At 35.1% G+C, this 25,883-nt stretch overlaps 3 protein-coding genes across 3 annotated transcripts; all 3 read right to left on the reverse strand.

The window, feature by feature from the left end:
* Window positions 1-5,363: 5,363 nt before the first annotated feature.
* On the reverse strand, window positions 5,364-14,979 carry LOTGIDRAFT_232402 (hypothetical protein; the record flags this gene model as incomplete). Its single annotated transcript, XM_009056730.1, has 5 exons — window positions 5,364-5,590; window positions 5,720-5,900; window positions 9,648-9,771; window positions 10,770-10,866; window positions 14,670-14,979. The coding sequence occupies 5 exons, from the start codon at window positions 14,977-14,979 to the stop codon at window positions 5,364-5,366; spliced, it is 939 nt and encodes a 312-aa protein (XP_009054978.1).
* A 3,533-nt stretch (window positions 14,980-18,512) lies between these two features.
* Window positions 18,513-21,360, reverse strand: LOTGIDRAFT_161325 (hypothetical protein; the record flags this gene model as incomplete). The annotated part of the gene is made up of 4 exons (XM_009056731.1): window positions 18,513-18,656; window positions 19,048-19,938; window positions 20,218-20,553; window positions 21,058-21,360. 4 exons carry the CDS (start codon window positions 21,358-21,360, stop codon window positions 18,513-18,515), a joined length of 1,674 nt encoding a protein of 557 aa, XP_009054979.1.
* Window positions 21,361-22,391: 1,031 nt separating this feature from the next.
* Window positions 22,392-25,564, reverse strand: LOTGIDRAFT_232403 (hypothetical protein). Its single transcript, XM_009056732.1, has 3 exons — window positions 25,352-25,564; window positions 24,617-24,762; window positions 22,392-24,146 (listed from the first exon to the last, which is right to left on the reverse strand). The coding sequence occupies exons 2-3, from the start codon at window positions 24,738-24,740 to the stop codon at window positions 23,944-23,946; spliced, it is 327 nt and encodes a 108-aa protein (XP_009054980.1). The 5' UTR covers window positions 24,741-24,762; window positions 25,352-25,564; the 3' UTR covers window positions 22,392-23,943.
* Between the last annotated feature and the right edge of the window lie 319 nt (window positions 25,565-25,883).

A 25,883-nucleotide genomic window follows, 5' to 3' on the forward strand; every position in this document is an offset into this window, starting at 1 on the left:
TATGTAAGCTAGTTTTAGATAATGCCCATGTGTGTCTCGAATCCTCGAAAAGCATTGACGTAGCACAGGTGTTGAATGTCAATGCAAGAAACTGTTGAGGATCGAGGAAGGAGATGTCCATATTTTTCCGGAAAAGATTTTATATTGTATGTCTTATGCCAAAATTCTACCATATTGCTCTAGACCATGAAATAAACGAAGTATCATTATTACACAGTACATGTAGTTTCGCAGTTCTTCAACCGCGTGTTCTACAGTTGGAGCTTTTTGATGAACACCTCCGCAAGAGATTTTTGAAAATCTATAAGAGTTTGGCCTGGGCACACTTCATTACATGGTCTTTGTCCCAATAAGACTCAGAAAAGTATGACGTAATAAGGAAAATTGAAAAAAAATTCCACTTTGCATGGACAAGGTGGAATCAGGTGTTCTAAAAGTGTGGACATTCCAACTAGACTAATTCCCTGCTGTAGTAAATGATTAATAGCCTAGTGAAGTTAAAGATAGATCTAATTATTAGAAGAATGATTCAATTTATCTCATTAACTTTTCACTTTTGTTCTCATTTAAATTAATACGTCTTAATATAATTTTTAACGATTTTGCGCGGGAACAGATGGCAACCGTGATCAGACGTAGGGTTGTCGTCACGCTAGGAATCTGATAGAATTAGCGGCAAATATTGACTCAGCGACAGACTAACTTAGTTAGCTCCTAATTCCAACTCTCATTCTGAATTCTTCCAATCGACAAATTACACGAATAACAACCGATTATAGCCAATTAATTAAATTATAATCACGTGATCAGATGACAGGTAGCGCCACCAATAATTCTACAATTTAATAATGGCGTCGTTTATTTTGAAAGTAAATACTTGTAGAGGCTGAAATCAATAGCTGGTCTTTCATACTTCGTATTTATTTTGGCCGATTAGAGATTTGATTTGGTGGGTAAAGGGTTAATCAAAGAATAACTAACTGTTAATTTGTAGCAGATTATTCACTTCGCTATGTCGACACTTTGGTCGAGCCTTTCATCTTTGTTCATCTGTTTTTGGTCTAGGCTTCCATATTTGTTCTTGGTATTATATATTCTAAAAGCCTCATCAACTGAAACAATATGAATGGAAAACAGTTTACGTCCTAGTTTTGAGCTCTTTTAGAGCTACAGAAAACAGAACTCGAAGAGAACTATTGAAGACATAAATGAGCTAATCCAATCGCATCTACGGCGGCCATTTACAATACCAGACGAAATTGTACAACAAAGTTACAATCTAAACGACAAAGACCAAGCAGAGTGAGCGTCAAATTTAATCAGACAAAACCTGCTGAGACTCAACGTATATCTAGAGGGGTTAAGTGTGGTGGAATTCCGCCATATGGATTAGCTGGTTTATTAGCAGACATTGGATGGGTATCTCAGTTGACAATCATAGAACTGATAATGCAGCTGGTGGATAAATTGGACTACTTTCGCCCTCCATTGTTGACATCTGACTAGGCCCTGACACCTAAACGTCTCCTGTCTACGAGGATAGGGTCTTCAAGGGAGATAACTAACATCTGACGAACTATATTTTGTAACGCGGAGGTAACTTCCGCCTAACAATTAGAGGAGAATTTCTTCCATCTCTATACGAGATTATTGTCAGAGAATGGTCGCCGTCGATACGAATGTGCGCTAATCGTTTGCTGAACGCAATATTTTGGAATGTGTAAAACGAAATAATGATTAAAGATTACGATGGACTGGAAAACTTGCTAGCATGTGGAGGAACTGTAATCTCATCACGCACTACACGGCATTGCTCTTCCCCATTAATAGTCAGGAACAGACAATAAGACGTAAATCTCCATTCAATTTATTTTCAAACTTGCGAGTGCAAGGCGAGAATTATCCTCCAGTGGAATGACCTCTTAAGTTGTAAGTTCATGTCAGCTTATCACGATAATCACAACTGACCACCACCCCAGATGACCAACAGAAAGTTATTTAGTTAATCAGTGGTCACTGGCCAACCTGGGAACAGTGGTCATTCCGAATAACTCAGTGTCCGAACATAGCAGCAACTGTCATAACCACTCTTCCTTGTTTTTATTTTATACAACGTTTCATCAATTTACAATATACCTTTCTGTTGAGTGGTTACTCAACTCACTCACCGGTGGTCATGTCTGAAACCGGCTTAACCTCTCGACACAAGAAATATATTAAATAATATGCGAAAAAAGGGAGGCCGAGTTTACAAAGTTTCGAGAATTTACATTTTGGAGCATTAATTTTGGGTAAGAAGAAGAGGTTCCCTCATAAGGCTGATGATCAACATTTTTGACAAGAATAAGGGTGGACAATTAAAGAAAAATTGATATATTATTCTATGCAATGAGTTATTAGCACGGTCCCTGTGAACTGGAAAATTTCTAATTTCTTTTTTGCTCCAGGCTTGGTGCTATGATACAGCAGTTCACATAATCTCGACAATTTAAAGTCAAGAATTCTCAACCGGGCTATCTCCAGTGTAACAAACTGTCAAGGAGAAAGATGATGAATTTCTCCCAATATGCTGACTTCGTTTGAGTAATTAGACGCGTTGTGACAGAATTAATTGTTTGTCGACAAACTTGGGAAATATAAGCCTATTAAATCTATTAGCTGAATTCCCGTGGGGGTCGGGCCGATAGACAACCTTGTGTGAATTAATAGTTTGTATCTGTGGACAGATTACAAGATGAGGAGGCAGTGTTGTAATAGCCAATTTCTGCAATTTCACGTCTGGAATTTTAATAACTTCTCGTGCAGGACAGCTTTAGTTTGTTTCCAAAGTGTAGCTTTTGGGTGCCTTGTCTTAAAAATATCGTCTGTATGAATTGAAGATTTGAAAGAAAAACAGTAAAACCTTTGGCCATCGTTTAACTGTACAATGCTGATCGTCAAAACTAGACCCGTGTGCCAGCCATCTTGCCAATTTCGGATGGTTGAGGAGTCTATCAGCTGTCTACTGCTACCTTTGGTCGCTGTGGCTGGCTTGATATAACACCAGCTGGCTAGACGCCGCTTTGAGCAAAAAATACCCTTTTGATGCCAGTGGTTGTAAAGGAATTTATTAACTTAAAAGACCAATGCTGAATTTCACCATTGTGGCAATAATAGCTGACGTCTTAGCTGCATATTTTAGGCGGCTCACAAGTCTAGTCAAAACACAAATCTTACCCATTCTCTCACATTATCCCATATGCTCTGTGGTTCTAATGTCTGTTTACAGGTTAAATCTGCAAACAACACTTACTGTGGGTCTTATTATATAGGGTGGTCCTGTATACTATTGTCAGCTTATAGATTTGGACTAATTTATACGAACAAACTCCATAAAATAACCCTTGAAAAATGAGCCGCGTCAAACTTTATTAAAAAAATTCCAACTAATGTTACATGTATTGTAAAAGTGCTCGTGGATTTTGTCGGAATGTGTATCCGGCCTGTCATATTGTCAATAGGCTGAACACTGGGTGGTAAAAATATTGAAAATTGACACCTAAAACCTAATCATATCGAAACGTCTGTCAGCGAGCGGCTAATCTTACCTTTATATCGCTAATACATCAGAAAACAGAAAACCGTGACTGCTCATGTGCCAACACGGAAGTGAGGCTAATGAATGTATCGACGATTTTAATTGGTTGATATAACTATTTCGTGTTGACGTCACGCCTGTCTTGACTTTCGTTTCGAAATTTCCGATCTCTATTCAGTGGACTTGGCAGGTAACTACGCCGATATTGTTAGATGCACGAGCGCATATGAAAATGTCATATAATTATTGATAAGTACAATCAAGTATCGGTGCTAATTAATCGGCTGACTGTAGAATTCTAATCAATATATCATTCTATTGTGTCGATTACTATATTACTCGCTGACAAATAGCTTGATTAAAGGTGGTCTTCCACTAAGAAAAATAACAGGTGAGATATACATGTATGTCTAAAAAATCAGTATTTTGGAAGTCAAATCTACAACAGTGAATCTAAATAACAAATAGTTTTGTTAAAGGCAATTGAGATTGATATATTCTAACGAAGTCCCGTTCTATTGACGTTATTTCTAACCAATCAAAGCGTGTTAACTTAAACCCGTTTTTTTGATAAGAACGACGATTTATGAGATAGCGAAACCTAAAGAGCAATAACTCAGCCTCTTTAGGATTCAATATCCAACCTATGAGGTCCTAAGTGACACACTGGTTGAAAATATTTGGATTGGGTCAAAGGTAGACTTCCTCTTAAAAATCTCCAATCGGAGGTGCACTAACGTCTAAAAAGTATATAAAAACCTCCAGCCTTGATCGTAAATTGCTTTATTATTTAAAAGTGGCAAGGTTTCAGACTCGAAGTCCCTAAAGCCCAGAGGTAATTGAAAATCGTTGCTATCAGCCATCAAATAAAAAACACAAAAATAAAATTTGAAACATGTATTAGATAAGTTTTAACAATTAAAATTTCAATCTGATTAGATGAAGAACATAAATAATTAATGAGATAATTAGTGGATGATAATATACAGGTATTCTATAACAAGCTGGGTCTAGCAATAAGAGCGTATAAAGTGTGATTGGGTACAGTTTGAGATTCTTTCAAAGGGTTGTTCAGTTATAGGCTTACACCTTTACGGTATATGAAATAGCCTATCGCGTCCAACCATTTTGTGCTTCAAGGTTTTGGGCGGTTTGACAGGTACTCGAGAACAGCATGCCAAAAACATGTTGGCATAGAGACATAATGGAACAAATGAGTATAACCATCGTGTCCATCCAGCCAGCAGATTGCTTGGTACTAAGCAATCTTAACTATGTATCCAACTAGCTTAAAGATTACCTCTTACAAAGTGTCAGTTTTCTGTGGTCGGCATATTGACTAGACCGGACCTGTCCGATATTTCATTTAACATTTCTAAGTGTAATGACCAGAATAAATCTAAAATGCATATCAGATTTAAAGGTGATTGTTTGATACAATGATAGTTTTGCTCTGAACTTACCATAACACCTGCTGGAACATTACTAGGTTCGATGATTGTTGATTCAGAGTGGAGCTAGAGAATTCCAAACTATCGTGTTCAAATGGATTGCTTGGTACAATGACAGTTTTCTGTGGTCAGAATTGGGTCTTGGTCTTTGGTCTAACATACCCCAAGTAAAGATAGGCCTATGCTAAAAAAGCTTTTTTGATAACTGAATAAAATATATTATAAATAAATCGAATAACGCTGGTAATAAATAGTGATAATATTAATCGAATATCATCAAAACTTTGGTTTAACTATTAAATCAAGCACTATCAAGCCAATTCGGCTATGATCATCTAACTTTGATCCATGCCTCTTTCCTCAGGTTTGTCACTCTCGTGAGATTTGGTCATATTGTCTGTTCGAGTGGGGAGAATTTTAGCTGAATATTCTTGAGCACGTGCACGCAGAGCTGCAATACTCTCTGATCGGAAATCATTTGGTGGAATTTGCTCTACATCCGGTCTCTCCATCACGTCATTAGAAACGGAAGGTGATGTATCAACCGACTTCCGGTACATACCTGAAATTAAAAGAATGAGATTATTTTTAGCTATTTATCCGGGTTTCAATATGGGATGATTTTAGAAAAAAACAACGAATTTGAAAATTGAAACTTAATGTAAGCAGATATCTTAAGGAGATAACTTACTCAGAAGCCATGGAGCTGTGGAGTCGAGCACACCCTCCTTGGCGCTCTTCAATATTGTATCTGGAAGAGGTAAGGAATGACGAACCATCGCACCATATAACCCATACTCCGCCATTATACTACTTCTACCCCACGTCTTCTCCGTTTTTCTCCATTTAGCTCGTCGATTCTGGAACCAAACCTGAAATTACATTGAAAAAAACTTAATTAATTTAATTCCACAACAAAATTGTTTCGTTCAAGTATGTGCTTTTTAACAGCAAAAGTTTTAAATAGTTTAAAATCCCAAACAAACATGAAGCACAATTCACAAGTTTTTATTTCGAAATCCACCAAAAAAATGGGTCTAATAGACAACGTGGTTCATATAAAATTGAAATTGTAAGCCAATTGTCAGTGGGAAGTATCTTTGACTGCAATCTTCTGTGTTAAAGTTCACCTTTTGTAACCTATGAATGGTTATTTTACAGCAAAAAAAAAATCTATTCTAATTACTCAAGTGAAATTTGTATTGTAATATGACTAATAGATGGAGTCTTCGATAGATCACAATCTCGGGTCGGTTATCAACGTGAACATCAGGTCGGCAGCAACATGGCAACCAAGCGGGTCATACAATCAGGTAATAACTAACAAAGTAAATTAATGAAAAGTTTCGGTGGCCAGATAGCGAACGTTCGACATGATTTTCTACTCAAATAAATACATCGACAAGATCTCGCGTGACTTTACACCGGAACCAAATCACTCAGTCATCATGAAATTATTGCGCATTAAACAATTAGGCCCGTTTATAACTGGTTAAACAAGCTGATAAGATCTGCACGCAACGTTTTGTCGAACTATTTTTCATGTTAGATGAGTTAGTGATAGATGAAGCGAGGAGAAATAAAAACTGGCTGAATACTGGTAATTGAAAACCAAGAGATACAATCTAGTGTTAAAATGGTCATTTTAATTTTCATTAGGCTAAACGAAATAATTACCAGTTTTATAGAATGACCACTTAAAAACTTTTGTGATTCCATTTGTCTCTGATTTTATTACCAGAAAATGAGTTATGAAAAGTACAAATGGAATATTTTGGCAAAAATTTTATTCACCAAAAGGATTGGCATTGGAGTTCTTTATGCATCTTATTGCCTTTACGGCCGGTCGATCGTTAACGAGCACAAACAGTAACACCCGGTAACATGGTTTTTTATTCCATCTTAAAGACAAAACGCTTACCCAGTGACAATCGCTACAATTTATCAAACCCCAGAGCACAGTCGATCCTATACCAGTAAGAATAATATATCAGATAGACTAGGTCACACAGGACTATCCATATAGCTTTGATTAATTACTGGTTTTCAATTAACTTTAATAATTAGTTATTTGTTATCTCATTATTTCAATCTGGTTTTCATGACGGAATTATGATTTAAGTTCCAATTGTGACATAAAAACGTCGTAGTGCGCATGTCATCGTATATTCAGTCCTGCACTCAACGGGGTACTTAATCTAAGCCGAGAATAGCTAGTACCCTATAAACATCACATTAATATCTAAATTGATTAGTTAGTATAAACGTCTAATTCTCAATTTCTATGATAATTTCATCAAATCACTTTTTATTAATTGAAAGCAATTTTGCGATGGTGTTAACCGTTCGTAATAACCACTTTATTAACGATATGAGCGACAATAAACTAGAACAATGATTTAAGCGAGCGTTACTATAATAGCTTCAGCATTCAACTGAAATGAATTACCTATTAAGTCAACAGAATGCGAGACAAATGATCGTACAAGCGAAACGAGTTGCCAATAACTTAACACAAATTTAATTGGATTTTATTGCCAAGCTCCGGGCGGCCATTGCAGAAACTCGACTAGGGATTTCAACGCCATGAACCGTTTTACTTCAATATGTTTTGCCGCCAGATTTGCTATTAAAGGGCGCCTTGAGGATAAATTTGTTCGCTGTTTTGTACGCATTCCTCAAGTAAATTATGTTTTATAAAATAGAATTGAAATAACCTCCATTTAATCAATTAATTTCTGATGGTGAAGACTAGTGCTCACAGATTTACTGCGAGTTTGATGTTCGTTTGGGGGCTCCCTTATCCACTAGCTTGTCTGCCACTAACATTTCTGATTAATTGAAAAAAAAAAACGAAAAATAAAATTTCACCTATTCCCTTCTTGAATCAAAGAACTTATTTTGCACTTTTACTAAGTAACTTGAATTTTCTTAGACAAGAAGAAAATATTTTAACTTTATGCACCATGTGAAAGGAATAAATGGGCGAATGGCGTAATTCGTAATACTCAATAATAAAATATTTTCACTGTTAAAATAGGGCTCACTACATTAATTATAGAGTGATTTATCGTAATTATATATTGCTTGTATCCTGTATAGTAGAATTTTATCCCTAGTAGGGCATATGGTACTTCTCGTTGGAGGTCCGAGATGAACATCATTACCCTCTGTGAATTTAGAACGGTTCTGATACAGGTTGGTGGCTGGCAAATCCAACACACCGACGATAATGATCCAATTAGTTTAGTGTATATTGGTTAGTTACAATAGAATAACTTAATTAACCGACTGTTTGTTCTAGAAAATGATTCTACTACCGAATTAAAACACTTTCAATACCTAATTGTCCGCTGAATCGAAACTGTGCTGCACAACGCAAACATTACTACCAATCCATTTTGATAAGCGACAATAGGAGCTGACAATAACAGCTAGTATTCAATTCCCCCGGGTCTCCATACCTCATCATCATTATTTACTACCATCCGCGCCTCAATACGGTTTACACGAAAAGCATTTATTTTCCGCCTAATAAAGCGTATTGTAGCGAATAGACAAGTTGTAGCGCAGTGTAGAAAATGATATTAGGTAATGAAATGCTGGTTTGTAAGCTGTCAGTAATGTTGTATGATCATATTACAATATTACATCTCAATAGTTTACTATTTCACAGAACATTATATCTCGTTAACATCGGTTTAAAGGGACAAGTTCGCTATCCGTTTGACCAATAAAACCCTAGTGGCTAACCTAATCAGTAACAATGCTCGCAGCGCACTGTCGAAATTTGAGCCTTCAAATCCATGTATTATCTCCGAAATTTCCGAATCGTCTTTTCTTGAGACACTGTCATATATTGAAAAGACATATATGGAAATAGCAATTGAAATTTCCAGTTCGAGGTATATTTGAAGGTATTGTGAGCAGTGGCAAACGTCATGGCTATTTAAGCGGAAATGACGAGACAAGTGAAAGTCAGATCCCCAAGACGATTTAATCGTAGAACTTACAATACAATTATTGCCGATTTCTTAGAGTATTATTAAAATGATTATAATCCAATCTACAATCCCACTAGCACTGTTCATATCATCTTCACAATGCCAAGCTATTACGACGTTGGCTTAGACTATACATTGACTTCAGTGATTTGATTAGATTGTACGCTAGCAAACACAGCCAATCAGAGGCCTCGACAAAAAGTCTGTTATCATTGTGATTGGCTGTCTTCGCTGGCGCACGATCCAACCAAATCGATGTATTCCGTGATACATGAAAGGCAACTGTTAGAGTCATGGTATAAGCCGAAGATCGTAATAGATTAACATTGTGAAGATGAGTTCATTTACGAAATTAGTATTTTGGTTGTATTATTTATTTGGCAGAATTCATACTCAAAACGAATAAAGTCATTAAAACCTAACATAATGGTCATAAATTGTGGATCATTAAAGCTTTTACAGAGTAAGAATAAGCATTTTCTTCCCATTGCATTGTACCAACCAAATTTTATCGTCAATACTATTTCAGTCTCATTCGGGTGTCTGACGATTTCGAAATTGGCCAATTGGTGGGAAATTCCCTTTTTTATAATCTGAATAAGGTGAAGTGATTACCTGTATTCGATCTTCTGGTAAACCAGTTTTTAGTGATAACATGTCACGTGTTTGAACATCCGGGTAGTGAGCATCTTTAAAGGATTTTTCCAGTTCATCCAGTTGGTATGATGTGAATATCGTCCTAAAGTTACAAAGAATACATTGTTTGGTAAATAAATATATCAGGCATTTGTTACAAGGTGCCCGTTGTGGGAAATAATATATATATTAATAGAGTCCCGACGTTGTTGGTGTATGAAGTGGTTGATGTATGACGTTGTGTCTGACGTTGTTGGTGTATGAAGTGGTTGATGTAGAACGATGTGCCTGACGTTGATGGTGTATGAAGTGGTTGATGTAGAACGATGTGCCTGACGTTGATGGTGTATGAAGTGGTTGATGTAGAACGATGTGCCTGACGTTGATGGTGTATGAAGTGGTTGATGTAGAACGATGTGCCTGACGTTGATGGTGTATGAAGTGGTTGATGTAGAACGATGTGCCTGACGTTGATGGTGTATGAAGTGGTTGATGTAGAACGATGTGCCTGACGTTGATGGTGTATGAAGTGGTTGATGTAGAACGATGTGCCTGACGTTGATGGTGTATGAAGTGGTTGATGTAGAACGATGTGTCTGACGTTGATGGTGTATGAAGTGGTTGATGTAGAACGTTTTGTCTGACGTTGTTGGTGTATGATGTATAACGTTCTGTCTGACGTTGTTGCTGTATGATGCATAACGTTCTGTCTGACGTTGTTGGTAATATGATGTATAACGTTCTGTCTGACGATGTTGGTGCATGATGTATAACGTTCTGCCTGACGATGTTGGTGTATGAAGTGGTTGATGTAGGACGTATTTTACATTTGTGGTGTATGAGGTGGTTGATGTCTGACGTTGTTGGTGTTTAAAGTGGTTGACGTATGACGTTGAGTTTTACGTTGTTGGTGTATGGCGCAAGGTGATGAATATTAATATGTCTGAAGTTGTATGAGCTTGTTGATATATGTCATTGTGTATGACGATTTCGTTGTTGGTGTATGGCATTGTATCTGACGTTGTTGGTGTATGACATTGTCTGACGTTGTAGGTGTATGACATTGTGTCTAACTTTATCAAATACAAGAACCAACACTACCTGTGTCGTCTTTTTTTCTTTTTCTTCTTACTATTATTCAGACTAGAACTCTGGAAATCTAACAGACCATTTGTATTTCGCCTTTCTTCAGTTGAATCTGCAAAATTATGAGAAAAAAAAGATAAAAAACTTTTGCCTAAAAATCAAAGAAATGTATATATCTTTGCCGATGTATTAAAAGATATATCAGTTCTCTATAGTTTTTTTTAATTTACTGCCATTCAATCATTAAACTATTGATAGATTCGTGTCTTAGTTTATACTATGTTATCCCTTAAGTTGAAGTATACCCCGATTAAAGTGGTATATTTTTAAATATATATATAGTCTATCAGCAGTGTTGAAACTAAATGTTATGATGAAAAAATTTATGTTTATGAAAAAGTTAACAAATAAAGTTGAATAAAACAAAGAGAGTTCCCTGCCTCCCCGCTTAAATTTGAAATATTTGAATTTGAACTCAATAAAGCTTGTTATAGTGTACTATCGTATGTTTTAGTGTATCGAAGATTTGGTATTTTGGGATGGTTCAGTGCCTGGGTTTCTAACCTCTTGGGGTCGCGGGCTAGTCTGAAAACTTTTTGAAAATTTATTAAGTGAAAATTCTTAGTAACTCTTGGGGGAGGACCTCTTCGCTTTCGGGCATATTATTCTTAAAAAAATTCAAAAACGCGCCTTTGGTGCTCATGTTTTAGCTAAATTACATCATAATTTGATAATTTTCGATTGCGGTTCACAGTTTCAAAAACCAAAGAGATTTGATTTTTGAAGGAGATTTTGAATCGTCAGAATTACGCTCTACGGGCTTTTAGTTTTCAAAAATTTCTTGGGGGAAAGTCCCCGTTGATTGCATAACATGTCCCTGAAAAACAGGGGCAAACATCACATTGATCAGGAATTTTGTTTTTACTTTGAAGGGTCGCGATTTTTTGTCGATTTCTGGAAGAGGGTCGCTTCTTGGAAAAGGTTTGGAACCTCGTGTTAAGTGTGTTATGGTGGGGTTTAGCGTATCAAGGTATGGTTCGGTGTATCAACGTATGGTTCGGTGTTTCAAGGTATGATTCAGTGTATCAACGTATGATTCAGTGTATCAAGGTATGGTTCAGTGTATCAAGGTATGGTTCAGTGTATCAAGGTATGGTTCAGTGTATCAAGGTATGTTTCGGTGTATCAAAGTATGGTTCAGTGTATCAAGGTATGGTTCAGTGTATCAAGGTATGGTTCAGTGTATCAAGGTATGGTTCAGTGTATCAAGGTATGTTTCGGTGTATCAAGATATGGTTCGGTGTATCAAGATATGGTTCAGAGTATTGCGGTATGGTTTGATTATTAATATATTGTTCAGTGTATTGAGGTATGGTTTATGTATTAATGTATTTTTCAGTGTATTGAGGTATGGTTTATGTATTAATGTATTGCTCAGTGTATTGAGGTATGGTTTATGTATTAATGTATTGTTCAGTGTATTGAGGTATGGTTTATGTATTAATGTATTGCTCAGTGTATTGAGGTATGGTTTATGTATTAATGTATTGTTTGGTGTATTGAGGTATGGTTTATGTATTAATGTATTGTTCAGAGTATTGAGGTATGGTTTATGTATTAATGTATTGTTCAGTGTATGGAGGCATGGTTTATGTATTAATGTATTGTTTAGTGTATTGGGGTATGGTTTAGTGTATCATGGTATGGCTTACATTGATGTATCAAGATATAGTTCAGTGTATTATGGTATGGTGGTTAAGTGTATCAATGGTATGATGGATTAATGTTTCAAGATATGGTTCAATATATCAAGGTATGATTCAGAGTATTATAGTATGGATTAGTGTATCAAGGTTATGTTTATTGTATTATGGTATGGTTAAGTGAATTGTTGTATTGTTTAGTTAACCAAAGTATGGTTTATTATAGCATGGATAGTGAATGAGGAATGTTCTGTATAGACTACACTTTTACACATTGGATTGACACACTTTCAGTAATGGAATATAACTATGAATACTATAATGGTAATATTGATATGATTTGTATTAATTATATTTATAAACAGGTAATTAGTTCAATTCAAACGTATTTCTTATACAATAACTTCATCTGTAATATCGGTGACTCAGATAAAAAACAATTCATTTGAACATCTTAATATTATGTAAAAGGTATGGCATCAATGACGGTCCTGGATATTATTTTTGTTGACAATAATAGTTTTAGTTTAATCGTTATATGGGACCTCTCTTTGGAGATTTGATACCAAAGCTATATCCAAGATACATTTAAAAAGGTACAGGAATGCCATTGCCAATCGAAATTTGAGCCATCAAAACCATGTGTGTCCAGAATAATCCACGTTTGAATGTTTAAAAAGAAGAGTCTTTTTTTCTTGAGATACTGTCATAATATATAGAAAATACATCTATAGAAATAGGAAAAGAAAAGTTTGAGATATGTTTTGAAGAAATTATGTGATTTCGTACATTTCTAGTACTTCTATAGACTAGTTACGTATATTCAAGACTTAAATCAACCGACAAAATGGTGCGTCTGTCCCTTGTCAAAAATGTCGTCAAAATTCAATTATTCGCGTTTGCAAAAAAGCGTGGACGACCGGACGATCAAATCGACAGGGATCATGTCTATACCCTGGCAATACGTTCACATTATGATTTGAGTGTTTAGAAATATGATATTCGCCTTGCCCCATACAGTTCTTGACTATCCCAAAATTTGGTGACTTGAAAATTATTCCTCTACAAGAAAAGAATACATGTTTAATACTTAAGATCAGTATTAAATATTTTACGTTTACCAAAAAAAAAAATTGATTTAAAATTTACAAAATTTTTGTATTTCCGACCAAGCAACCTTTTGATAGCAACACAAAAGCTGACGTATTTGCAACCACTTGTTTTAGTTTTTATTTTCGTATTTGTAGTTGAGTATATTTTTACATGTCTGACAAGATTCGTTTTCTAATACCAATTTTCTTCTGGAAGATCAAATTCTGTGAAGAAACAAAATATGCAGGAAGTTTGATTTTAAATTTCAAAATGGTGTTCATTTAAATCATGACATGCAAAATTGTGATAAAGCAAACTATAATGAAGTAGAAGAAGGCAAACTTCATTATCTCAGACAAATTGAAAAAATAAAATCAAAAAAATCAAAGGACACTCATCATTTATAAAACTCTAACAATGGAATTGAAAATTGCAGATAAACTTAGTGAATTCAAAATAAATTAGAAAAAAAAAATAAAAATTCAATATGTACATACGAAAAGCGGAAAATTAATGAAATGATTCAGAAATGAATTACATTATGAATCAAATTAAAATCTTTTATAAAAGAAATCGTGAAACTATTAATATAAAAGGGTTCCTTATTTACAGTTTCGAAGTTTAATGATTTTTAATTTCTCAATTTGAGATGAATGTTTTCAATTTCTTTACTGAAAAGATTGCTTAAAATCTAAATTACAATTTATCAATTTAGTTTTATTAAATGTATTACAATATATAGGGACACAAAATGTTGAAAGATGTAAAGCCTTTTTTATAAACATGTGTTAGATAGAGGTTTCAATGTAAAAAAACTTTAAAAAAATAAAGTATTAAAGCAGAATTTAAAGGTAAAGTCTTCATTACTATAAAACCGGCCTCCAAATATGACTATAAAAAGGACAGAATTGGGTCCTGTGTTGTACTTTACCAAAAGAACTTTCGTGTTTCAAATCATCAGTGTTACAAAATTATTTAAAGCTTTATAAAAAATAATCACAATTGACAATTACTTTATATAAATATGACAAATATACTGGAGATAAAAGGTTGTGACTTTGTGATGATTTTTGCTCGTCAATAATGACAAATATTAATTTGAAAAAAAAAAAATACTTACCGTTCTTCAGAGAATCGGCGCCGTTATTTTGCGAAAAAATATTAAAATTCAAAATGGTTTGTCCGGAAGTGTTTAAACTGTCAATAAGAGGTGCTGCCCAGGGGTGGTATGCCGGAAACCCTTCCCCACGTAACTGTTCCTGACCCAATCTAGGTAAAAAAGATCCAAATGCACGTGTATCGCCGAAGCAATGATTCAGTCCACCAAAATGAAAATCACGTGGAAAATCCCTCGTTTCTGGTCCTGATTTCTGTGTTCTAATTCCCAACAGGTCTCGGATTGAAAATGCTGCTTTCTTTTTAGGTTCCATAATTTAAGGATGAAAATTGTTTTTATAAATTCTTTAGAAATATATTCTTCAAAAATGACACATTAAATAAAGTTTTGTATTCTCTTTTTTTTTCGTCTAACAATACAATTACTTTCCAAAATTATTCACTATCTGATTCCAATTTTAAGTCAGTCATATGATTAATCAAAGTTCACAATAATTCTATAAAAAAAATCAAAGTTCCTATTGTATTTGATTCTTAATGATGAACAAAATAGTTTCCCTTCCAATGTAAGAATGACGAATTGCTGTTTTCTGTGACGAACAGTTAGCTGACAATGGAATCATGTTCAAGAATGTCGTCAAAATACACGAAATGTTTTCAAAGTTTCATACAAAAGTTGTAGCCATTTAGTTACATTCTAAATTACACATGTTTTGCTTGCTTAAAGCGGAGATTTATTGACTGGAATATCAGGATAGTCTCGATCATTTACTCCTATTGTATGGAATAAATAGCGTTGTGTAGTACTTGTTGATCGAGATGAAATCGATTCCTGGTATTATTGACTGTTAATAGCTGAGACAGGAAGAAGGTTGGCCAATGTGTGAAAATCTTGTAGACATGATTGGCTGTAAAAGCCTATTACCATATTCTATGATTGGGAGAGAGTCGGTATCCCGGCGTTCCATCATTTGCCTTTAGGAATTAGAGTCGCAGTATTGGATAGCGGGTTGGTTTGGCACCGAAAATCAAATCAAAAACGTGCAAAACCCATTGCAGACTCACAGACAGCTGGACAGGAACAGGGTGAAGACTTAAATTATTCAAAAACAAGTCGTGCTTGGTTCAAGATCGTTGACTCCTGTTGTATAAAATAGAAAAACTGGACTAATTCCACTAGTGTAAAGTACAGAAGAATAAAATATCAAAATTGTATTTCATTCCATTGGTCTTATAGCCTACTAAACAATTAAGGACTATAAAAAATGTTCGTTAGATCACTATAATGCCAATATTGCAAAAAATCACTTGAACAAAAGTGTGTCTGGATTTTCTGGAACCACAGAAGAAATATAATTGATTGACGATAAAAGGAGCTTCAGAATACATAAAATAGGTTTAAAATGCGTTTCTTATTTTGACTTTTAAAACATTATTTTCTTTACCATGCAGATAAGAATATTTGTAAGAACATGAGCACATTTTTCTAACGCAACTTACAACTCAATTGCATTACAGTTAAGTTCTAAACTGATCCGCAACCACACGCAATCAATGATGGTGTGAATTATGATATTAATGAAGCAATCCTTTCTCTGAGAGTGTTTCTTCCAAGAGTTGGGTCAATCTAGATTGCCAACTTTATAGAAGACTTTAAAGCGCTCACGGGACCAGAACTGTTGCCCTCACCCTCTTATCCGTTATGGGCCTATTTCAAACTGTAACGTGCACAGTTTGTAGCCTAAATGTTTCTGGATTTCTAGACTTTTAGGGACCTTTTACGTTCCAACTTGATTATAACAGCCCAACCCCAATCGAATTAAGATAAAATTACAATTTCTTTTCAATTTTAAAAATATTTTTATTTCCATTGTTATCTATCAATTATCTACTGCAGTTGCGTTCAAGATTCGCGTTAATTATATAACCAGTCAGAGTGAGCCATAGTACTCAACGTTAGGCTATGCAGTTCGTCATTGTTAGCAAAAAACGGGTCCCAAATTATGCGCTTTGATTGATCATTAGAACGCAACTCTGGTAGAAACCCTTTAAGATTGCCTCAAACCCCGTTCGCACCCTTTCTATATTCTAAACCGTTCAAAGTCGATTAAGAAAAATCAGTAATGTCAATGATGAACAAATTCTATTAGATTGATTTGAACAGGAGATGAGCTTAAAGCAAATTGATTGAAATCGTCTCTTTAATTCACTCAACATGGCACAGAGAGGGTCAACTGAAAGAAAACAAAATGGCTTCAAGTAGCTGAAGAGGTCGTCTACAACAGAAGCCTGATAATCGTTTTGTCAACACAAGTGGGAATTGCCCTTTAATTCAATAAAACTCGGTAATTTGACGAATTGTAAACATGAAAATGTTAATCAAAAACCCATTCAATCAATTTACAGGATTTCTTTACTATTAGGTTCGAATTTTATGCTACGGGCTAGTCGTGTTTCTACTTAATCGAATTTATATTGCTTCGTTATTTGAAAGAGAAAACGCGCGTGTCGTTAAGGTTTAATGTCGTTTGCTGCACTCAGACGCGGGAATCTGTTTGCCTAATCGAATCAGAAAGATTTTTGAAGGTTTCTCTCCAAATTAAACTACCAAGATCACCAAAGGGAAAAGTGGAATGAAATATTAGTTATTGTTGAATATGAAGCCTTTAAAATTTCCAATCTTTGACTGCCTCTATCATAAAGACCCTGCGCTTGACATTGTCCTGGTGCGATCATGGCCTGAAAGCTTTAGATGATCTAGCAAGCCCCAAGGTTTTCTAGAAACATTGACTTGTTTTCCCAATTTTTGGAAATCTCAATAATGTAATATTTCAAAGAGTGCTGAGTCGATTATTGGATATGAAGCGTATCTATTAGGCCCTATTTTTATGATCTTCTTTGATTTAGATCATTGCATATTAGCATTAGTTATTGTAAACATAACTTTAACCCTGTGCCTGTGCCTTATATTGGATAGTAACTTATTACTTTTCAATCACCCTAATCCCTATTTCCAAGTCGACCTGAAGCAAACGATTGTTTCCTTTTTTAAAATTCCTGTAATACGTTTTACTGAGTGAAATTCTGGTACTTTCTTTCAGTCTGGAGGATTTAGAAATTGTACATATTCGTAATTTGCCACAGCAAGGACAGAGCTTCAAATTTTCTTTTTGAAAAGTAATACGGAAAAATCAATTTTAGTCATCAGACAATTTAAATGTTTGGTAGACTTCATTTCCAGACTACACTAGAAACGAAGAAACTAACGAACGAACAAACAATGTTTAAAAAAAACATGACAGATTTATTTTAAGACCCGAGTCAATCGTTACTGTAAATTTTCATTTAGGCTACTCATGGATGTGTGGTTGCTTTTCTCACCAAAGGGACAAAACTCGTATATTTGAATATCATGCTAAAGGCCACAACGTGATGCCTAATGATAAAGGTTACTAAGTATTGTACTTAGCTTTAACCTTAGTCAGTTTAGCCGCCTTGCCTAATCTTATGTCCTACATGCTACTTGTGCATACAGTTGCGATGAAAGAGGGCCTCGAACTTTGGGTGTCGGTGACTATTTCTGTCTGCCCAAGTCTACTGGAAATGGATGTATTTCGCCAATAAGCTCAATTTTTCCTTAATTCTTGATAACAGACATCTCACCCTTCATACACCAACACGATATTCCAATGATATACGAGGAGTAATCTTGCGTCCTTAATTAATTTCATCCTTTAGTGATCGTAAGACATATTGGAGAGTATACACAGAGTACAGAAATATCGTGTTGGTGTCAGGTCAGATATCGACTAACCAACAGCCCTGATTTTTGAATTCATTGTCCAGATTAACTGGTTGCCCATCTAAATTTATGCTGCTTAGTTGTACCAGTTGGTTTTGTGGTGGGTAGAGGCTGGCTATCACCGTCATCCTCGACATTACGTGACTTTCCAACTTCATCTATAATAATACTAGGTATGACAGAGTCATTCTGGAATATAAATATACAGTAAAAAGAATTGGAAAGTGTAGTTGTACATATAGTTTTAATAAAAAAAGGAACCATGCATATAACTAGGCAATCATGGACACCAAATTATAGAGCTAAGATGAGCACCACAATGTAGAGCTAAGATGAGCACCAACATGTAGAGCTAAGATGAGCACCAACATGTAGGGCTAAGATGGGCATCTCCATGAAGAGCTAAGATGGGCACTGCCATGTAGAACTAAGGTGGGTGCCGCCATGTAGAGCTAAGATGGGTACCGCCATGTGCACAGCCAAATAGAGCTAAGATACAACCTTATGGAGCTTTGATCGGCACTGCCATGATCTTAATTGATCGGTGGATACTTTTGTTTGGATCTATATGTATACCTACCGTTTTGATACTGTTCTTTTTCTGTGTGGTTAAGACACGATGAAGCAGAGTCTGACTGGTTTCAAGTAAAGCATCGAGAAATAACCTAAAACCATCAGGACCACCCCATAATATCAGACTGATGAGTTCCCGAACCTTCTGATGAGGTTCCCGTAATGCTAAGATGGTGTCCACGTCCAGTTGGTCTATTATCCCAATTTCTACCAATTTATATGCCACGGATTCGGCGTCCAAGGATCTTTCCAGCTCTCTAAAATGACATCTCAATTTCTCGGCAAGGACATAGTCAATCGGTTCCCGAATGATGTTTCTAGTGATAATTTTTTTGAAAGGAGATCTTGGTGTTCGCGATCGCTTCTTCTTATTCGATTTGCCAGACCTTTGAGAATTTCGACTCTGTGGTTTTATCTTGACGATTAATTTGCTTTGATTTGAGGATTCGTTTGCATCATTGGCAACTCCGTTTTGAAGAGATTTTTCTCGTATATCGCTTTCTTGTTTTTTATGTTGATGTGCCGTGTCTTGGTCTCCTTCTTTCTCAAGTGTATGTGGATTGCTGTTATCAGGCTGATTTTCATCCTGGTCCATCGGAGATTGTACCTCGTCTATGAACGAATTTGAGTTACATTGTGTTTCCCCGTTGTCCGGTTGTTCTGTTTCTTCTGCAATCGTGTGTAATTGTACATCCCCATTGCTTTTATTGGATTGAAAATCACCAACCGCCTGAGATTGACCGTCGTGAGTCTTTTGGGGTTGGTCGTCGTCGTCCTTATTTTGTGGTTGTGTATCTTCGACTTCTTTATCGTCATTTTTATCTGCTGAAGAAGGAGATGATGATGACGAACTTGAAAGGCTATCATCACTATCGCTAGAATCAGCTTGAAAATCAGTCTGAAATAAACGAAAGACCTATACATTTTCATCAGTGTATAGTATTTGCCTTAGTTGTTAGTTTCCGAGATAGTAAAATGCGTTCTTATAGACGCTTAAATGGTGGTCGTCAGAGCTCCAGTGTTTAATTCGACTTAGAACTAATGCTAAACAGAAAAAACAAAACATTAAAATACAATGAATGTGAAAGCCATAATACTACATCCTATACAATGTCCATGCTTCCTCTGACAAACAGAAGGATGACAAATGTAACAGACATATTGGATTCATACTCACGCTAGAAGTGATGGGTCTTCCGAAGAGTAAGGTACTCAGACGACCAAATCCTTTCACTCTTAAGGCTTCCACAAACCACATAAAAGCTGTACTGCCACGTCCACTAACTATTCGAAGGAGTTCCTTGTTCGCCAATGTTTTAGGAAGAGTGTCAATCGTGGTCATATCATAACCATCAATAACCTGTTTGGTAGCTAGGTAGCTCGTCAGTCGACTAGCCTCCATTTTTCTGACCAGAATTGCCCGATTCTGAAGAATTATGGTCTCATCTTTAGGGTCGATGAATTCTCGCCATGCTCTGTCAATGATGATGTGTTTTGGACCCATGGCGGACTCCTACCAGAGACAAAAAGAAACAAGTAACTAAATTTTAGACAAGACCACGTGGATGGTTTTACTTGTGTGGAAATTTCTTTTTAAATATTTCTACAACATGTTTTTTTTTCATTATTATTTATTTATGTTATGTTTGTAAGATCGCTGGCGAGTTCAATGATTGTAATCAGTTTATGGAAAAACTTATGTACCGTGACTGTACAGGGGAAAAAATGTATAAAAAATGAATATATAAAATAAACAGTATTAGCTATGTGGACTTTTTCGAGTTGAAAAACATGATCGTCCGAAATTCCGGAAGAGTGAGCATGACGTGACTTAAGCGACATCCTACGTAACTATAAAGTATAGTGAATATCAAATGAACTCATTTAGATTAGTTTCAGAAATATTACTTGCTCTAGTTCGAGTCTTGGAGTTCTCTGGGTGGTTAGATTGATGACTAAACTATATATGTGGTGGGAGAAGGATGTCATCTGTTAAATAAGTCAACACTCTACTTACCTTTCTTACTTTCATTTTATGTTCAATCGATTCGGTATTCAGGTATCCTCTCTTGTGAAGAGCTTTTTTAAAAACTTTGAATCCATCCCTCCCTTTCTCTGTCAGAAGTTTCAACAAGAGTCTATTCCTCTCCTGGAATTCCACGGTGTCGTCCACTGAATCCATCTCATCTTCGCTAAACACACCGTTCACAAATAAATAGGATGTATAATGTCTTGCCTCTATATTGTTCATCAGATAATTCTCATTCTGAATGATGAAGATGTCACCTGGATGTTTGCCGTCTGGTATGACGATTGCCATTGTTTGTGAAGCTTCCTGGAAGTCAAGGTTGAAAATTCAAATTATTTTCTTTGAAGGAATTAATGCTCATAGTTCTACTATATCTCTGTGAATGTTCTGTATTTATTTTACATCCGAGGGCACCTCAAAACAAGACAAATCTGGGACGGATTGAAAGGATATGTTGTTACTATGCTCTGCCCAGAACTGCTTGTAATATACCCCTGTTCCTTTGGTTTTCCTAGGGCTTTTGCTTATACATTTGCCCCAGTACAAGGCGAAATCATATCGTCGCACTAATGTCCACTTCTATTTTCATTCTGTGGATAATACATACGAGATTAATGATATGTATTTATATGGAACTGGTGATACCCCGTCTTCTGGACAGTCAAATTTTTACATGTATTTAGAATATAGATTACGACTGAACGTAATGGCTATGATCAATTCGTATTAAAATGTGGACATTATAATTTAAAACTAGAACTAATATAACAAACATGCTCACCTTCAAGAATTGAGACTTGTCAAAATAAAAGTTTGGACTAATATTAAATGTTATGGTCGCCGTCGTTTCTATGAGAGTTGTCCCTATTCAATGGGTATAAAGGGGCATGTATTGTTATCGTAATGAAAAGGCTATTGACAAGATCTTTTAATAACTATCAATACATATACTTTGGATTGTAACCATTTCACTATTGAGAAATTACTTCGGTATTTTCCAGATGTCTCCGTCAACTGCTTATTATTATATATACATATTCCCAATAAAAATAAGTGGAGGTTTACTTCTGTATAATTGTGTATAGGGCCATTTTCAGGACAATATAGAGGACTTGAATGACTTGAGTCGCTGCTGTTTAGCCCCCTTCAAAATGTTCGCCCTCTCTCTCTCTCTCTCTCTGGGCAAGCTAAGGGCATGGAGGTACTACGTGGGTCATGGACACTATAATTTCAAATAGTAATGTCAATGGTAAAATTGCATACAATGCACTATTGCAGACAAGTGAGCTGTTTTATAATCAGCAAGACAAATAAAAAAGATTGTCATTTAAAATTAAATTCTTTTAATTTTCCTCTGCTTTACTGATCATACTTTAAAATAGCGTGTATATATATAATATAATAATTCAATACAAACAACACAAACAAACAATATATAGATTCACAATCCACAGCAATCTTACTCTTGTTATATGCATAATAGCATCATTTCCCAAATACACCAGAAAATGTAAGGTACTTATTTTTAAAGGTGGATTGAATGTGGTTTAAATGACCATGATGCATATATATTTATTCATTTTTGTCTTGAGGTAGACCTACATTTGGGTATAAAAATGAATATACAAACTATCCCCTTTAAAGCTTATTTCTACAGTGGTCCCAATCTTGAAATGTACCACATTCAAAAAGAAAACAAAAATTATGTCAACGGGGTTGCTTTACCAGCACATAAAGCTCAATTTCAGCTTGCATACTTATGATAATTTTTTTTTTACCAGATGATAGAGCTCAATTTTGACTATATGTGTAGTTCACTTTCACTCAGTTATATGTCTATTTGTATAAATATATGCATTACCAACTGATAGAGATACAAGCAATGTATAGATGTTTATATATATAGCTTGTCAAAAGCATAAGCTTCTCTTTCTAAAAGACTATCTTTAATAATAATAATCATAATGTATATGATATATATATTGCAACTATTAAATATAAATTGTAATTGATAAATTATGTTAAGGATATCTGATTCTGGCCCCTGTGTTTTATTGTTAGTACCATCAAATAATCTTAATCAAAACTATCTACAGGGTGATAAATGAAAAACAGAAATATTGAAATGAAATGAAATGAATGGAGTCTTACGTCCTAATTTTCTGTATTCTCAAAACGATCTTAGTGCTAGGATATCCTAGGTTTTTATCTTCTAACATTGATTCTAGCACATCCTAGTGCTAAGATCGTATTGAGAATACATGTCCAGAATCCTAAATTTATTTGTGCTGCAGACAGAAGTATCCAACGATATGCCACAAGAAGTTGGAGTAGAAATAGAGCTTTATAACCTACTAACTTCCAGTGTACAGCTGAAAAAATTTCAAAATGGACAGCAGCACTAATTTATGGCTAATGATAAGCTGGAAATTATGATAAAATGAAGACAGAGCTCTCATACTCTCACAATGAAACGCATAATTAACAACATTATTATTATTTAAAGGGACATAATCCTAGTTAGAAAGAATTATGTAGGACTAGGATATATCGGTTTATTTATATTGTTATATTTCTAAGAGATGGTTTTACTGTTTATTGATACAATTAATATGGTATTTTGTCTGTTATTTTAAAATGAGATATACTAATGCTATCAATTCTGTAAACATATATCACAAGTTATGTAACATTCAAATATCATAATAAATATAAACATGTAAACAAGGTGACAAGTAAACAATTCGCAAAGCATGGACGTCTTTGTCTACATAGAAATCAACTTTAAAAAAAAAATTTCCAAGGCTACTGCTTGTTTAACTTTAAATCTGCCCCACTAAATTTAAAGTTAGAATTTATATTAAATATTAAAGTTTATTTCTTGTCTTCTTGTGCAGCTTTCCTGCGTCTCCATTCACTGGCAACGAGTTCTAATCCAATAGATCCAGCTACTGTTAACAACAGAGCTCCCTGTGCAAACACTCGATAATTTAAGATATAAGGGGAAGCTCCAACATTTCCACGTTTGTTATAATTATACACACCATGTGCTACACACGCTACTAAACTAATGGTACCTGAAAATAATCAATCATTGGTTTAGAGTATTTGTACTGTAGAGTATTCTAATATTTTACTTCTGGCCCCTCTGTTCAGTGAGTGCTTACTTTGCTAATTCGTCTTGTTCCTGAATAATTTCCAAAAATAACAGTCCTCCGTATCCTGGTGGAGATTTTCTATCCTAAACATGAGTCAATGAAGATTATAGATAGCCCTTAGTTGATTAAGACTGTAGCTTTCAATTTCAATAAGCAATAAACCTATAACTCTTGGAACTTATTGATTAAAATTTATGTCAATCTAAATTCAGAATTTACAGCCCTAGTTAGTTTTCATGTAAGAGAGGGTTTGATATAAATTACCTGGTCATGCCTGAATTTAATATTTTCAGGTCTATTTGGATTTTTACTGGTATGAAAATTGATAAAAAACTAATGGATTGCTTCAGTCTAACCTCCTTCATTGTTTTTCTTTCACTGTTACTTACCTATTACCATTCCTTTTGCCAGGAATCCACCGGCCTGAAACCCTCCTAAGTCCCACTTATTTCTGGATGGATTGGCTGGACCCATGACAATTCTTTTTCTCTCTTCTGCTAGTTCTGAAGGCATCTTGATTCTTATAAGAGTTTATCTGAAAAGTGAGAAAACTGTGTAAGCTCAATACTAAAATCATGAACAACTAGAAACCTTATGAGGATATATATTTTTTCTTAGTGGACAATTCATTATAGATTTAATCAGAGATGTAAAGATATGCCAATGCCAAGGTGGTTGGTATAGGCTAGTCTAATCACGTATAATGATAACTCTATGGTTTAAGCCCCTTCGGCTTGAAGTTTATTGCTGTAGGATCTTCCTGATCTTCAAGGATAGCTGTAGGATCTTCCTTTCCTGTCATAGAAAAGGACTGGACTGAGTGATACACCCAATAAATCACAATCCAATGACCTTGATGAAATTTGTTGGCAGTTGAAATGACTGAAAACTGGCAATATTCATTCATTCTATTATCATACGGATCAATTCACCATCACTTTTTCATCGAAAATGTCATATGGTCATTGAAAATAACATTGCCATTGTGAATGACTGGCCATTTTTGCCATAATTATCATTCTTGATCAACATGTAAAATATAATCATGATTGATACGGATAGCCTAGATCTAATATTATCAATATAATAACGCTTTTATCCGAAATCTGAAATACTAATCTTACCACTCTGTAGCCTTCCACAACTCAAGTTTTTTTTTTTACTTTAAAACGAAAATAAAGAAAGTCGAGAAGCCGGATTCAAGAGTTTGGCAATCCAATGGCCTACGTGACCATGACCATAAACGACCTTGATGACCTTTGTGATGTAATAAATGACTTGGTAATCGAGAATAAAACAAGACTGTTGTTGGTTCCTAAAATAAAAGAGCTCTTTTTAGTTACAGTCATTTCCCTTTTTCTCTAATTTTGAATGTTTGACTCTCACAGAGATAAATTTTCTCGAGAAGCTGTGCATCTCAGTTTCACAAAGCTAATGGTAGGTCGCCAATCAGCAATCTGCAAAAATATTTTAGTCTGGATGTTCTCAACTAAAGGTTAAACGTCACTTCCTGTATAATGTCACATGATGAAGTGAAAGTTTGTTGTGAAAATACTGGAAAAAAGATAACGAAGAAAACTACAAATTTATCAGTTTATCGTAGATAATTATAAATAAGGTTACCGGTATGTGAACTCTGCTTTCAAAGACATTACC

The sequence above is a fragment of the Lottia gigantea genome (genome assembly GCF_000327385.1).
Source record: "Lottia gigantea unplaced genomic scaffold LOTGIsca_29, whole genome shotgun sequence".
Classification (NCBI taxonomy): domain Eukaryota; kingdom Metazoa; phylum Mollusca; class Gastropoda; family Lottiidae; genus Lottia; species Lottia gigantea.